Source organism: Tupaia chinensis, unplaced genomic scaffold, assembly GCF_000334495.1.
Source record: "Tupaia chinensis unplaced genomic scaffold, TupChi_1.0 Scaffold145519_1, whole genome shotgun sequence".
Classification (NCBI taxonomy): domain Eukaryota; kingdom Metazoa; phylum Chordata; class Mammalia; order Scandentia; family Tupaiidae; genus Tupaia; species Tupaia belangeri.
In genome coordinates this window covers 429,437-442,780 of record NW_006205376.1, presented here as the reverse complement: position 1 = coordinate 442,780, position 13,344 = coordinate 429,437, and the positions used below count along the sequence as shown (strand labels likewise).

Below are 13,344 nucleotides of genomic sequence, written 5' to 3'. Positions count from 1 at the left end.
CCAAGATCCCAAGAGGAGAAAGGAGGAGAAGGAATTGCGGCGTGACCATCCCCTCTGGGGGGTGATTTCTCGCTTTCTGTCTCTCTGTCTGTCTGACGAGCGCACGCGCCCTATAGCAAAAACCTCTCCAAAAAAAAAAAAAAAGAAAAAGAAAAAGAATAAACCTGGGAACGCTCAGGGCCGGGGCGTTCTCCATCAGAGATGTCTGGTCCGCCCCAGCCCTGCTTTAAAAAAAAAAAAAAAAGAACAAAAAGAAATTTAAAAAAGAAGTCTTTTCTCCTAGAATTTTTGTCTTTTCCTTTCCAAGTTGAGTGATTTGGGGTGTGTGTGTGTGTGTGTGTGTGTGTGTGTCTTTTGTCAGTTTTGTTTTTGTTTCATATTTACTCTCATGCTTTTTAACAGTAAGCCACATCAAGTCCATAGAAGTAAGCAGTCTGTTGTTAAGTTATAAATGTTAGTAGTAAAACCTATTGTAATAAAATGACAGGGCCATGTTTTTGCCAAAATACTTCTTGAATCATTGCTTGAATTATTACTTTTTTGTGTTATTTGTACATTTGAGTCTTACTTGTCTGGTTAACATATAGTTATTTCTTTTTAAAATTTTTTGAGAGATTTTTGCTGTAGGACATGTGCTCGCCAGAGAGACAAAGAAATGGGAAATGAGAAATCACCCCCTCCCCCAGGGGAATGGCCACACCACAATCCCTTTTCCTCCATTCTCCTCTCAGGATTTTGGGCACACATGCATGCACGCCCAGTGTGAGTTTTAAGCTGCTGGGTCCAGAACTTGAACCACCATTGACTGTGATAGTCCAATGATACAACCTTTACACCATCTCCTGGTCCCTCTGTTATAATTTTTTTTATTTTTTAATTAAAAAAAGTAATTACCATATTATTCTTGTATTAAGTTCCTAAATTCTAAATTGTACCCTAAACACAAGGGTGAGGGCAATAATTTTTACTAATTTTTTTTCTTTTTGGAGAGATGTTTGCTATAGGGCACTCACCAGAGAGACAGAGAGAGACAGAGAAACAGAAAGTGAGGAAATCACCCCTCCCAGAGGGGATGGCCACGCCACAATCCCTTCCTCTCTATTCTCCTCTTGGGATTTTGGGCACATATGCACATGCAACTGGCGTGAGTTTTAAACTGCCAGGTCCCGAACTTGAAGCCCAGTCTACTATGTGGGAATCCAGTGATGTAACCATTTGCCCCATCTGCTGGTCCTGAATTTAATTCCTTCTTAAACAAAGTGAATATGCTTTAACCTTTGGATTTTTATTATCACAATTTCTGATCCAAATTGAAATAAAGACTTCTAAATAATTTTTTACTGGCTATATTCTTGTAGGTAACAAAGGTATTTCTACCTTTTAATCACATGGTGATCTATGTAGCAGCTTTCTATCTATTTATTTATTTTTAGGTTTTCGCTATAGAGTGCATACACTTGCCAGAGAGACAATCACCCCCTTGGTGAGGGGGACGCCCATGCCACAATCCCTTCTCCTCCATTCTCCTCTTGGGATTTTAGGTACACACGCACATGTGCTCAGCGTGATTTTCAGGCTGCCAGGTCCAGGACTCACACTACTGTTGGTCATGTGGGGTTTAACCACCATGCCACCTGCTGGCCCCAGTCTGTTGCTATTTTAATATGTTCTTTTTAATTTGTCCTATTCTGAAAAATTAAGTTGTCTGTGTTTTTAAATTATTTATAACTTGAAAATAACTTTTATTGGGACCCGGTGGCTTAAACTCATGCCGGTGCATGCATGCCCAAGATCCCGAGAGGAGAATAGAGGAGAAGGGATTGTGGTGTGGCCATCCCCCCGGGGGGTGATTTCTCACTTTCTGTCTCTCTGTCTCTCTCTGTCTGGTGAGCGCACGCACCCTATAGCAAAACCTCTCAAAAAAAAAAAAAAAAAAGATCTAGGGACCTCTTCCATTGACAGATACATCGTACAAACTTATATTACATCATTGATTGAATATCATAATTGTTTCTGAAATTTCTGTTGATATGAGTTCCCCGGGGGCAGGTACCTCATTGTTTATCATTTAGTTCATTATTTTATTTTTGGCTTTTACTGAACTTCAGACACACAATAGTATTTCATTAAATGTTATCACATTCATCATTTTACATTACAATTATGTCATAAGCTTCTATAACCTTCATAATTAAAATTTTAATTTGATGTACTAAATTTCATTTATTCATAAATTTTATTAAACATCTGCTGTTCTGGGACCAGCAGTTGGTGTAATGGCTATGTCGTTGGACTCCCCTGTAGTCGACTGCAGTTTGAGTCCTGGACCCAGTGGCTTAAAACTCATGCCAGGCAAGTGTGCGTGCATGCCCAAGATCCTGAGAGGAGAATGGAGGAGAAGGGATTGTGGCGTGGCCACCCCCCCTGGGGGGGGGGATTTCTCTCTTTCTGTCTCTCTGTCTCTCTCTGTCTTTCTAGTAAGCTCATGTGCCCGATAACAAAAATCTCTCAAAAAAAAAAACTGCTGTTCTGGGTACTGGCATATCAGAGAATGAGATCTGCCCATTTGATGTAACACACTTTCCTTTAATCATTTTTTTTTGTAATCAATATTATTTTTAGTTTTTACAAATAATCATATGTTGGGGCATACCACTTTTTTCATTTGGGAATAAAAATGGAACAAATTAATCCATAGGCATAAATATTTTTTAACAGTTCTAAATTCATATTACCAACTTGTTTTCTGTAAAGGTTATTCTGTGAATTCACAAGTCACCAGAATCATGTATTTTCTTTTCTTAATGCCTTGATTTCACATCTTTTAAATAGTTCCCGAGTTAAGCACTATTGCTTCCGTCTGTCGTTCCCATGTTGTATTTCTCTGCCTTTGCCAATTTATAACACAAGCTGCTTTGTGCCTCCATTTTTAGTGAGTGTTTAATAGACTCAGGCTTAATACACCCTTATTTGTAAGATGTAATTGATTATAATTTGTGGGTTTTTCCCCCACGTTTTGTTTATTATAAAGAATGCTGTTTACATGGGTATACAAGAATCTGTTCAGTTACCAAATTTCCATTCTTTTGGGTATGTGTAATACCTAGAAGTGAAAGTGCTGGGCATATGGTAGTTATGTTTACTTTTATGACGAACTACCACACAGTTTTTACAGAGGCTGTACCATTTTACATCCCCACCAGCAGTGCAAAAGGATTATAGTTAAAACATCTAGTAAGGATATCTAATAATTCCAATATATGGAAAAGTATAAGAAGTAACATACCAGGGACCTGTGGACCAACCATTTAAATTTTGACATTTTCTATATCTACATCAGTTCTTTTTCTAAAATAATGTAAAATTATAGCTAATGCCCTTCCCATTTATTCTGCCTTTCTTCCTTTAGAGGTTACCACTACCCTAATTATGTCTCTCCTTGAATATTTGTATACTTTTCTGTGTATGTATAAATCTATAAGCAAGACATAGCATTGCTTTATGTGTTTTAAAGTTTTATGTAATAGTTTTATAATGCTTTTTTATTTTACAATTTGCTTTTTTTTTCTTTTAAATTTTCTATAGGGTTTGTGCACTTACTGGAAAGAGACACAGAGAGAGAGACAGAGAAGAAAAGTGGCCAAGGGGAATGGCCACACCACAGTCCCTTCTCCTCCATTCTCCTCTAGGATTCTGGGTACCTATATACACGCTCCTAGCATGTTCCTCTAGCCCCTGGGTCTGGGACTCAAACACTGCAGTTGGCCATTGGGCTCCAGCTGCCCTAACCACCGTGCCACTTGGCTGGTACATGAGATTAGCTTTTTATTTTGGTTTTCTAATTATTTATTTAACTTCTATTTATGTATTTGTTTGTTCATTTATTTTTATTTTTTTAAATTTAACTGGAATGGGACAGAGAGAGACAGAGAGCGAGAAAGCAAGCCACCAGGTCTGAGACTCGAACCATGGTCAGCCATGCGGGAGTCTAGTGCCTCTAATCACCAAGCCATCTGCCACCCCTGCTTTTCTATTCAAAATTGTACATTTTAAAAGCTTTATTGAGATATAATTTACATTCAAGGAAATTCATATTTTCAGTGTACAGTTTGGAAAATTTTAGTAATTATTGTATAGTCATGCCATCCCCACAATAAAGAACATTTCTATCACCCTAGAAAGTTTTCTCCTATACCTTTGTAGTTGATCTCCTGCTGTGACCCTCTCTCAGGTAACCACTGACTCACTTTGTCATTATAGTTTTGCCTTTTTAACAATTTTATATAAATGGAATTATAGAATATAGTATTTTGTTTTTTACTTCTTTTATTTTAGTTCTTTCACTTAACATAATGTTTTTGAGATTCATCCATATTGTTGCAGGTGTTGATGTTTCATTCTTTTTCTTGCTGAATGGTATTCCATAGTAAAGCTATGCCAGAATTTGTTTATACTTTTAACCATTTGATGGACACTTAGGTTGTTCTGATTTTTAACTCTTAGGTATCCCATTGTGGAATGTTATATATAGGTCTTTTTTGTAGGTGTATATTTTCATTTTTCATGGGTAAATACATAGAAGTAAAGTTGTGTAGCTTTATAAGATACTACTATACTGTTTTCCAAAGGATCTGAACTTTGTCTTTGACATTTACGTCTATTAAATATAAGTAGCTAATTTTCATTTTAACTGTTTTATCTTATTCCAATATATTAATAAATTATTTTTCTTTTACCTATTCTCCACCACTCTACTATTGCAAGTAATATTTTTTTTTAGAGGTTTTTGCTATAGGGCACATGTGCTTGCCAGAAAGACAGAGAGACAGAGAGGCAGAAACTGAGAAATCACTGCCCGGGAGGATGGCCACGCCACAATCCTTTCCCCTCCATTCTCCTCTTGTGATCTTGGACACACATGCACATGCGCCCAGCGTGAGTTTAAGCTACCGGGTCCAGAACTAGAACCGCGGTCGACTACATGGGAGTTCAGTGACATAGCCATTACGCCAACCGCTGGTCCCGCAAGTATTATTTCAGTGGGCATGTTTATAAATTGTTTCCTTGTGCACATGTTAAAGAGTTTCTTTGCAGAGAGCATCTACAATTATAAATGCTATGCTCTAGGTTATACTTGCTTCAGCTTTGGTAGACATTACCAAATTGGTTTATTGGGTTGTCAGGAAAATCATGACACATCTTTGCATAGAAAATCATAGAAAAATTCAACATGGTTTTCTTGACAACCTAATATAAAATGATTGGGTATTTTACTTTTTATTTATTTGTTTTTGTTTGTTTTTAGCTTTTTGTTATTGGGCATGTGTACTTCTTGGAGAAAGACTGAGAGAGGGAAAGTGAGAAATCACCCCCTGGGAGATGGCCATGCCACAGTTCCTTCTTCTGCAGTCTCCTCAGGATTTCTGGCATGCATGTACACGTGCCTGGCATGTTTCTCAAGCCCCTGGGTCCAGAACTTGAACTGCAGAGTTTGCCATGTGGGATTCAGCACCTTAACCATTGTGCCACCTGGTTGGCCCAGGGGATTTAACTTTAAAGCTGCTTCACCTTCCCAATTATTTTGACTCATGTTGGTCCTTTCTGTATAGTTTTTCTTGCAGTAGATATTTGGTATTTTGTATGAGTATTTTCCAAACTCTTTCATGCTATTCTTATAGACTGCTTTTTGCTTTTGCTTTTCTTTTTTTATTTGTAAATAGGAGATTCATATGGGACATTGTGTAAACTTGACTGATGAAGCCGTAGAAGCTGTCCTCACTTCCTGTCCTCAGATACGGATATTACTCTTCCACGGATGCCCCCTGATAACAGGTGAGTCTGATAGGATGTTTGGGTTCAAATCCTGGCTTCATCTTTGACTCACTTTGTGAACTTGAGTAAATTTTTAGCCTGTTGCATTATTCAGTTTCCTCATCTATAAAATGAGCATAATAATAGTATGTACAATTATATGTACAATTATATATATCTATACAATTATATATATATGTACGTAATAATAGTGTGTACAATTATATGTACAATTATATATATCTATACAATTATATATATATATGTACGTAATAATAGTGTTTATAAGCTTGGTCATGACTGGGGGGCAGCTCGTTATGTGGTGCCCAAGACATAGTAAGACCTTGATAAGTGTTACTCATGATGATGAGACCATGACAAACGTTACTCACAATGATTGTGGCAGTGGTGGTGATGGCGGTAGTGATGGCAGTGGGGTAACAGTGGTCGTGGTGATTATGGTGGTTATGGTAGTGGTGGTAATAGTGGTGATGGTGATGCGATTAAGAAGTGTTAGCTGTGATGAGGCTGATGATGGCAGCAGTGGTCATGGTCATGATACTAAACATGATACTTTACGTACACAATGAAAGATTTCACACTTAGGGTCAGCAGGTGGCATGATGATTATGGCACTAGACTCTACGTGGCTGACTGCAGTTCAAGTCCTCCTGGACCTGGCGGCTTGCTTTCTCACTTTACCCCCCTCCCCTCTCTGTCTCTCTTTGGTGAGCACATCTTTCCTATAATAAGTTGAAAACTAATAAATTAATAAAATTAAATAATTTAAACATTTTTAAAAATTACTTGTTTAATTTTATTTATTCATTCATTTATTATTATTTTAACTTGACAGAGACACACAGAGAGAGTAAAAAAACAAGCCCCCAAGTCTGGGACCCGAACCACGGTCAGCCATGTGGGAGTATCCAGCACCTTAACCACCACACCACTTGCTGGTCCCCAGTAAATAATAATTATTATTTTTTAAAAGAATTATTTTATTTAACTTTATTTATTTATTTTTTAATGTGACCAGAGAGGGACAGAGTGAGGGAGAAAGAGGGAAAGTGAGAAAGCAAGCTGCTAGGTGTGGACTCGAACTGCATTCAGCCATGTGGGAATCCAGAATCCTTAACCACCATGCCACTTGCCTGAAGGGGTCCATAATTCAAACCACAGTTAACTAGGTGAGATTCCAGTGACATAACCATTACACTATTTGCTAGTCTCCGAAGACCAATATTTCTTCAGAGAGGATGCTAGACTACATGGCAAGGTAATTTTAGAAGCACTTCTTCTGTTATAACAGGTAAGAAGGAGAAGATGGGTACATATGTAAATGGATTCTATCTTGGTGGTGAAGATGTCTACAAATAGGAACTGAACAGTCAGATGATTTATCACTTAGCAGTTAAGTTACAGGTACATCTCCTAGTTCTAGATACTTCTCAGTACACAAAGCTTTCTATGATAGCATGCTATAATCCAAGTTCTGTGAGGATGAGAATCATGCCTGTGTTTCTCAGCTATCCAAAATATCTGTCATTCTGAATTCCAATCTGTCTTTATGTGCAGCCTATGTACCAGAGCTCTAAATGTCTTCCTCTCTAAAGTAATAAGTAATAATTGCTTTATTTCTTTTTTTTAATACATTGCCCCAGCTTATGCAAAACAAATACTGGTTCTATGAAGGCCCTAAATCCAGGCTATATGAATCTTTACTTTTACACACTTACACTACTTCAAATTAATTAAATTAATTCTCTTCATCCTTTCGTGGGTTACATGTTGCTTTCATTCTTTCCCAAGATGTCTAAGTCATAATTCACTTTTAGTATTTTTCTGACTGTGTTCTGGCCTTTATCAGGTTAATCCTTATGATCCTTGACCTACCTAGCTACTTGAGAAAATGCATTTTTACAGAATGTCCACAACAGCAAGCAGTTGTAAATTTTGCTACCTTTAAATTACCAGGAATTTTTACTTACTTCAAATGTTTCTGTAGTAAAATCAAGAAAGAAAGAGATCCTAGATAATTTTAAGACAGTACAGATAAACAATTCTGAATATGAGTTGTAAACTCATTGGCATAGTGGGGTAAATGAAGGAGACAGGAAGAGAATACAATATTAAACAAAACATGCAGATGCCAAAAAAAAAAATAAAAAAAGACTGACTAGCACTGTCTGTAATTGGAATAAATGACAGGACTGGTTTCTTGTCTCCTCATCTCATGTTTACCAGAGTTCCCACAAACTCATGCCTATTAAAATAGCTAATTGACAAAAGGTTGTGATCATCTGAGTGAAAGCATCTATGGGTTTAGACCATCTATTAGATGATAATTATGCCCTTATACATTTATTTTTAGAGAGATTTTTGCTATAGGGTGCATGTACTCACTGGAGAGACAGAGAGAGAGAAACCTAGAAATCAACTCCCACGGGAGAGGGCTATGCTGCAATCCTTTTTCTCTATTCTCCTCTCAGGATTTTCGGCACACATGCACATGTGCCCAGTGTGAGTTTCAAATCACTGGTTCTGGGACTCAAAACACGGTCAGCAATGTCGAAGCCCAGTTCCTTAACAACTATGCAACCTGCTGGTCCCATGATCTTATACATTTTAATCAGCCAGGAGTAAAGGAGATGTGACAGAATTTCTCAGGACAAGAAGGAGAAAGTTAGGATACATTTAAAGATTGATGTCTTGTGCCAAACTGCTGGAAAAACTGTACCCATAGCATTCTGTCATCCTCTTTTCCATGATCTGAGTTCATGTGACCCTACTTCTTCATTGCCTCATTACTAAGATTTGATCTCTAAGCTCTCTAAAGAGCATTCCTTTATTTAGTGGTTCCTTATAGCCCTGAGATCCACACTAGCAGTGATAGTAATCTGAATAAATATGTGAACCACTTCTATTTATTAACTGTTTAAAAGTACATGCTTTTATAGGGAATAAAATACAAATTTCTTGAAAAGGTTTAATAAATCCACTGTATATTTTATCACTATATATTTCCTCAATTGACATATACTATAAGTATAATTAATATTATAGGTTTATAAATGTTTATATTATAATGTGTACCAAGACTGAAAAACAGTAGAGAATGCTTATTTTAAGTGATTTCCATAGACACAGCTAAAATATAAACAACTAAAAATACCACCTTTGTTAATGTTTGATTTATTAGAGTAGAATTTCATACATGTATATTCAAGTATAAGTCACTGAACCATTCTTTATTGTTTGATATAGTGAGATTTGTGCTCATAAGCAAAGAGAGTTAAGTACTTAGGATATTCATAGATATCCTATAGGTTTAATTTCACCTTATGAATATTAAAACCTATCGAAATGTCTCTTCCAGAAATTTTAAATGGGCCAATTCAGTGACTGCAAATAAGTCTCATTTTTCTCACTACCTTTAATATGATATCATTTAGTTCTTAGGATACCATTGAGAAAATGATGCTAGGGTTCCACCCATGCTCAACTGGTTGAGTGCCATAATAACTTAACAATATATTCCATGGGCACGGGAATGGGAGATAGTAGAATGTCACCATATATTGGTCATTTGTGGTCCATGCCATACCCTGTGCCTGCATTGTGGCACTATTTTTCTAGCTGGTGCCATTGCCCCAACCAATCATATACTAAATTAGCCTTCTTTCAATGCCACATTTATTTTATCTCTTTTATATTGACTATCACACAGCCTAGAATATTTCAACCACATTATACAACTTATTTTGTCTGGCCTTCAGAATTTGAGCCCATTTTACATATCTAATCCTATATTATCACTCCCCTAATTCATACCTTTAACATTTGCCAAGGTGATCATTTCACCAGCCTTGCCAGCATATCACATTCAATATTGTCCACATTAATTGGCCCATGCAATTCCCTCACCAAATGTGTCCTATAATAAGTTGAAAACTAATAAATTAATAAAATTAAATAATTTAAACATTTTTAAAAATTACTTGTTTAATTTTATTTATTCATTCATTTATTATTATTTTAACTTGACAGAGACACACAGAGAGAAAGAGAGAGGAAGTAAGAAAGCAAGCCACCAAGTCTGGGACTCGAACCACGGTCAGCCATGTGGGAGTATCCAGCACCTTAACCACCACACCACTTGCTGGTCCCCAGTAAATAATAATTATTATTTTTTAAAAGAATTATTTTATTTAACTTTATTTATTTATTTTTTAATGTGACCAGAGAGGGACAGAGTGAGAGAGGGAGAGAGAGGGAAAGTGAGAAAGCAAGCCACCAGGTCTGGGGCTTGAAGTATAGTCAGCCATGTGGGAGTCCAGAGCCTTAACTACCACACCACCTGCCAGCCCCAAATAATTATTTTTAAAAATTTAAATGTATAATATTACATCTGTCAGATATGATAAATGACCTGTTAACTCTTATTAAGTTGTAGACATTGAGATTCAGTATAATTTTGACTCATATGTGGCTCTTCACTGAAGGAGAGCACAGTAGCTGTAGTCCATCTGGCTTGAATAAGAGGCATGATAGTGGCCAGTAGGTGACGTGGTGGTTAGAGCACTGAACTCTCACATAGCTGACCTCAGAGACCTGATCACGTTGGCTCAAATCTGGCTCAAATCACGCCAGGCACATGTGTGTGCATGTCCAAAATCCTGAGAGGAGAATAGGAGGAGAGGGGATTGTGGCGTGCCATCCCCTCTGGGGAGTGATTTCTTACTTTTTCTCTCTCCAGTGAGTACGTGCACCTATGACAAAAACCCAAAATAAATAAACAAACAAATAAATAAATCTCTTTACAATTTAAAAAAAGCCACGATAGTGTGTGTCATCATGCCCCAGAAACCATGACGCTTCACACCCTTTGCACATTACCCTAGAATGGGACCCATACCATAATATAAGCTGGATCTCACTCGTAAATCAGTAGTTATACCTAGTTTTTCCAGTTCATTCTCTAGTTACAGTCTAAACAGTTGTTCTCTGGATTAAATTACTATCTTGGAAGTCTTTTTGACAATTTCTTTGTTTACTTATGTTGGGATTGTGGCTTGAAAAATATGCCAGATGCATGTGTGTCATGCCCAACATTCCTGATAGGAGCATGGAGGAGAAGGTATTGTGGTGTGACCATTCCCCCATGGGGGTGTTTTCTCATTCTCTCTCTCTGGCAAGCACATGTGCTCTGTGGCAACTTAAAAAAAAAAAAAATTCTAAAATGAGAGAAATGCCAGACATGATTTTCAAAAGAAATGGAAGGGAAGGGACTATGGCATAATCAAGCCCCATTTCTCTCTCTCTTCCCTTTTTTCTCTGTCTTTTCCTGTGAGTTTATACACTCTCTAGCAATTAAAAAATATTTGGGATAAGGGCCAGTGGGTGACACAGTGGTTGAAGCACTAGACTCCCACATGACAGACCATGATTTGAGTCCTGGACTCAGTGGATTGAAACTCATGCCAGGTGTAGGGCCGGCAGGTAGCATGGTGGTTAAGGGTGCTGGACCACCACATGGCCGACCATGGTTTGAATCCCAGACCTGGCAGCTTCCTTTTTTTCTCTCTCTCTGTCCTCTGGTCGAATTAAAATAAATACTCATTTTCTTTTTCTCTGTCTCTCCAGTGAGCACACGCATCCTATAACAAAAATCTCTCTCAAAAAAAAAAAAGGGCTAGAATAGCAATTTTTCAAAAATTTTTGCTAGAGAATATGTATATTCACTAGAGAGAGATACAGAGGGGGTAAGTAGGAAAACAGCCACCATAGGGGACGGTCATGCCACAATCCTTTCTCTTCCATTTCTCCTTTCAAGATTTGAGGCATGCATGTACACATGCTCTCAGAATGTTTTTCAAACCTCGAGGTCTGGGACTTGAAGTGAACCATGCATTCAGCCATGTGGAATCCAGCCGTCTTGACTGCCATACCTCCAGTTTGCTGGGGACCAGCCTTGGCAGGGGGTGGGTTGACTCGACAGAGGCGACGCTGGAAAGAAAGGAAGACTAAGGCCTCGTGCCTTTTCATGCACGTCCTCAGCCGGACACTCCGAGATTGCTCTCTGAGGAGTGACAACTGTTAGGAATCATCGTGCCCTTTTATTGAAAATGTGATATATGCAAGTAAATGGGAGAGGGGCTACGTGTACTAATTATCAATTCATAAGTTTTAACAATAGAAACCATTCAGGGTTTGATTAAGGGCAGGTCTATTAATCATTGATACAGTTCAACAATTGTTTGATTGATGAAAGCAGGTTCCTGGTAACCTCAAGCAGTACAGTTTCAGGAAACAATTCCAGCAAGCAGAGTTAACTATCAGCCAATGTTCAGCAGCAGCCATCTTATGATTACTAAAAGAAAATCTCAAGCATAGATATTAGTTCTTATGGATTTTCATAAAGAATGATACTTAAATAATTCTATTGGGATCTAAAACTTAAGGAATCCTAATATATTTACCTATCCTGAAGGGGTGAAGTTAGTGTTCACTTGATGAGGGCGGGGATACAGCCTTTTCAACTGGTGGTGAAGTGACTAATAAGTTAATGAAAAACTTTAAAATGGGTTTATGGTGTTGTGGATACACTTGTGTAGCCTATAGCACCACTGTTATGTATTTTGTTAGAACATTAGTTACCATGGGACGAGAACGTCCTAGGCCACTTTTGGCCTAGTCCTGTTGTATGTAAAAAGGTTATTTACATTAAATGTGTCTTGAAGCACCTTCCAAAGATCAAGAAGAACTTAGCACACCCTTTATTGTGCCCAATGAAGCGCTGTAATTAACAGTAAGTGGTCAGGGTAAAGGGGAGCGGTCGGGGGACTTTTCGGGAAATGCTACCACATAGTCAAGATGTATGAGGGAGCTATGTAATTCTTTTATAGTAGTATATCAGGGAGTCAGAGGAGGGTCACTTCCCAGCAAGGCTAGTACAGTCCCGGAGCAAATAGCAAGTGGCCTTGCCAACATGCTAATTGAGCCAAGCATTGTTCCAAGGTCAGGGGGTGGGGGGGCTGTACAGTAGCAGCCTTGCCAACGTACTGAACCAACCGGAAGCTGTGCTCAAAGGTCAAAGGGCTCAGATGGGTCCTGGAGCCCCACCAGGTTGGACTCCTTCACTAGTTGGCCCAAATAACCATATTTTGACCTGGAAGATCATCCAGTACAGCATTTGTCAACTGGGCTACTGTTACATAAATGACCCAAAGCCAGCCACAGGGGGGCCCTATGCTGTTTACTTCTTCACTGATCAAGACTATTACCTCAAAACCCTGCCAGCACCAAAGTCAATTTTTTACACATTGGTTGTCTTAAATATAGCCGAAATTAGCAGACTTGTAACCATCTACAGCCTGCCTGCTTTGCAAACTACACCTAACATCTACCACCCATAGGTAAGCCTAACCTCAGGCCTGTAAGAAGACCCCAGGCCACTGCTGCCCTTTTCAGCTCTGTAACTCAGACTGCCTATCTTGAGGCGGAACAAAACTCATAAACTCTCGGTCCAGT

General features: G+C 38.2%; 1 protein-coding gene across 2 annotated transcripts in view; it reads left to right on the top strand.

The window, feature by feature from the left end:
* The window catches only part of AMN1 (antagonist of mitotic exit network 1 homolog), a 60,783-nt gene that overhangs the window by 42,290 nt on the left and 5,149 nt on the right, over positions 1–13,344 (top strand). For both annotated transcript variants that reach the window (XM_006168058.3, XM_006168057.3), the window contains exon 6: positions 5,721–5,832. In XM_006168058.3, coding sequence (XP_006168120.1) covers positions 5,721–5,832 — 112 coding nt within the window. The remainder of the gene's footprint in view (positions 1–5,720; positions 5,833–13,344) is intronic.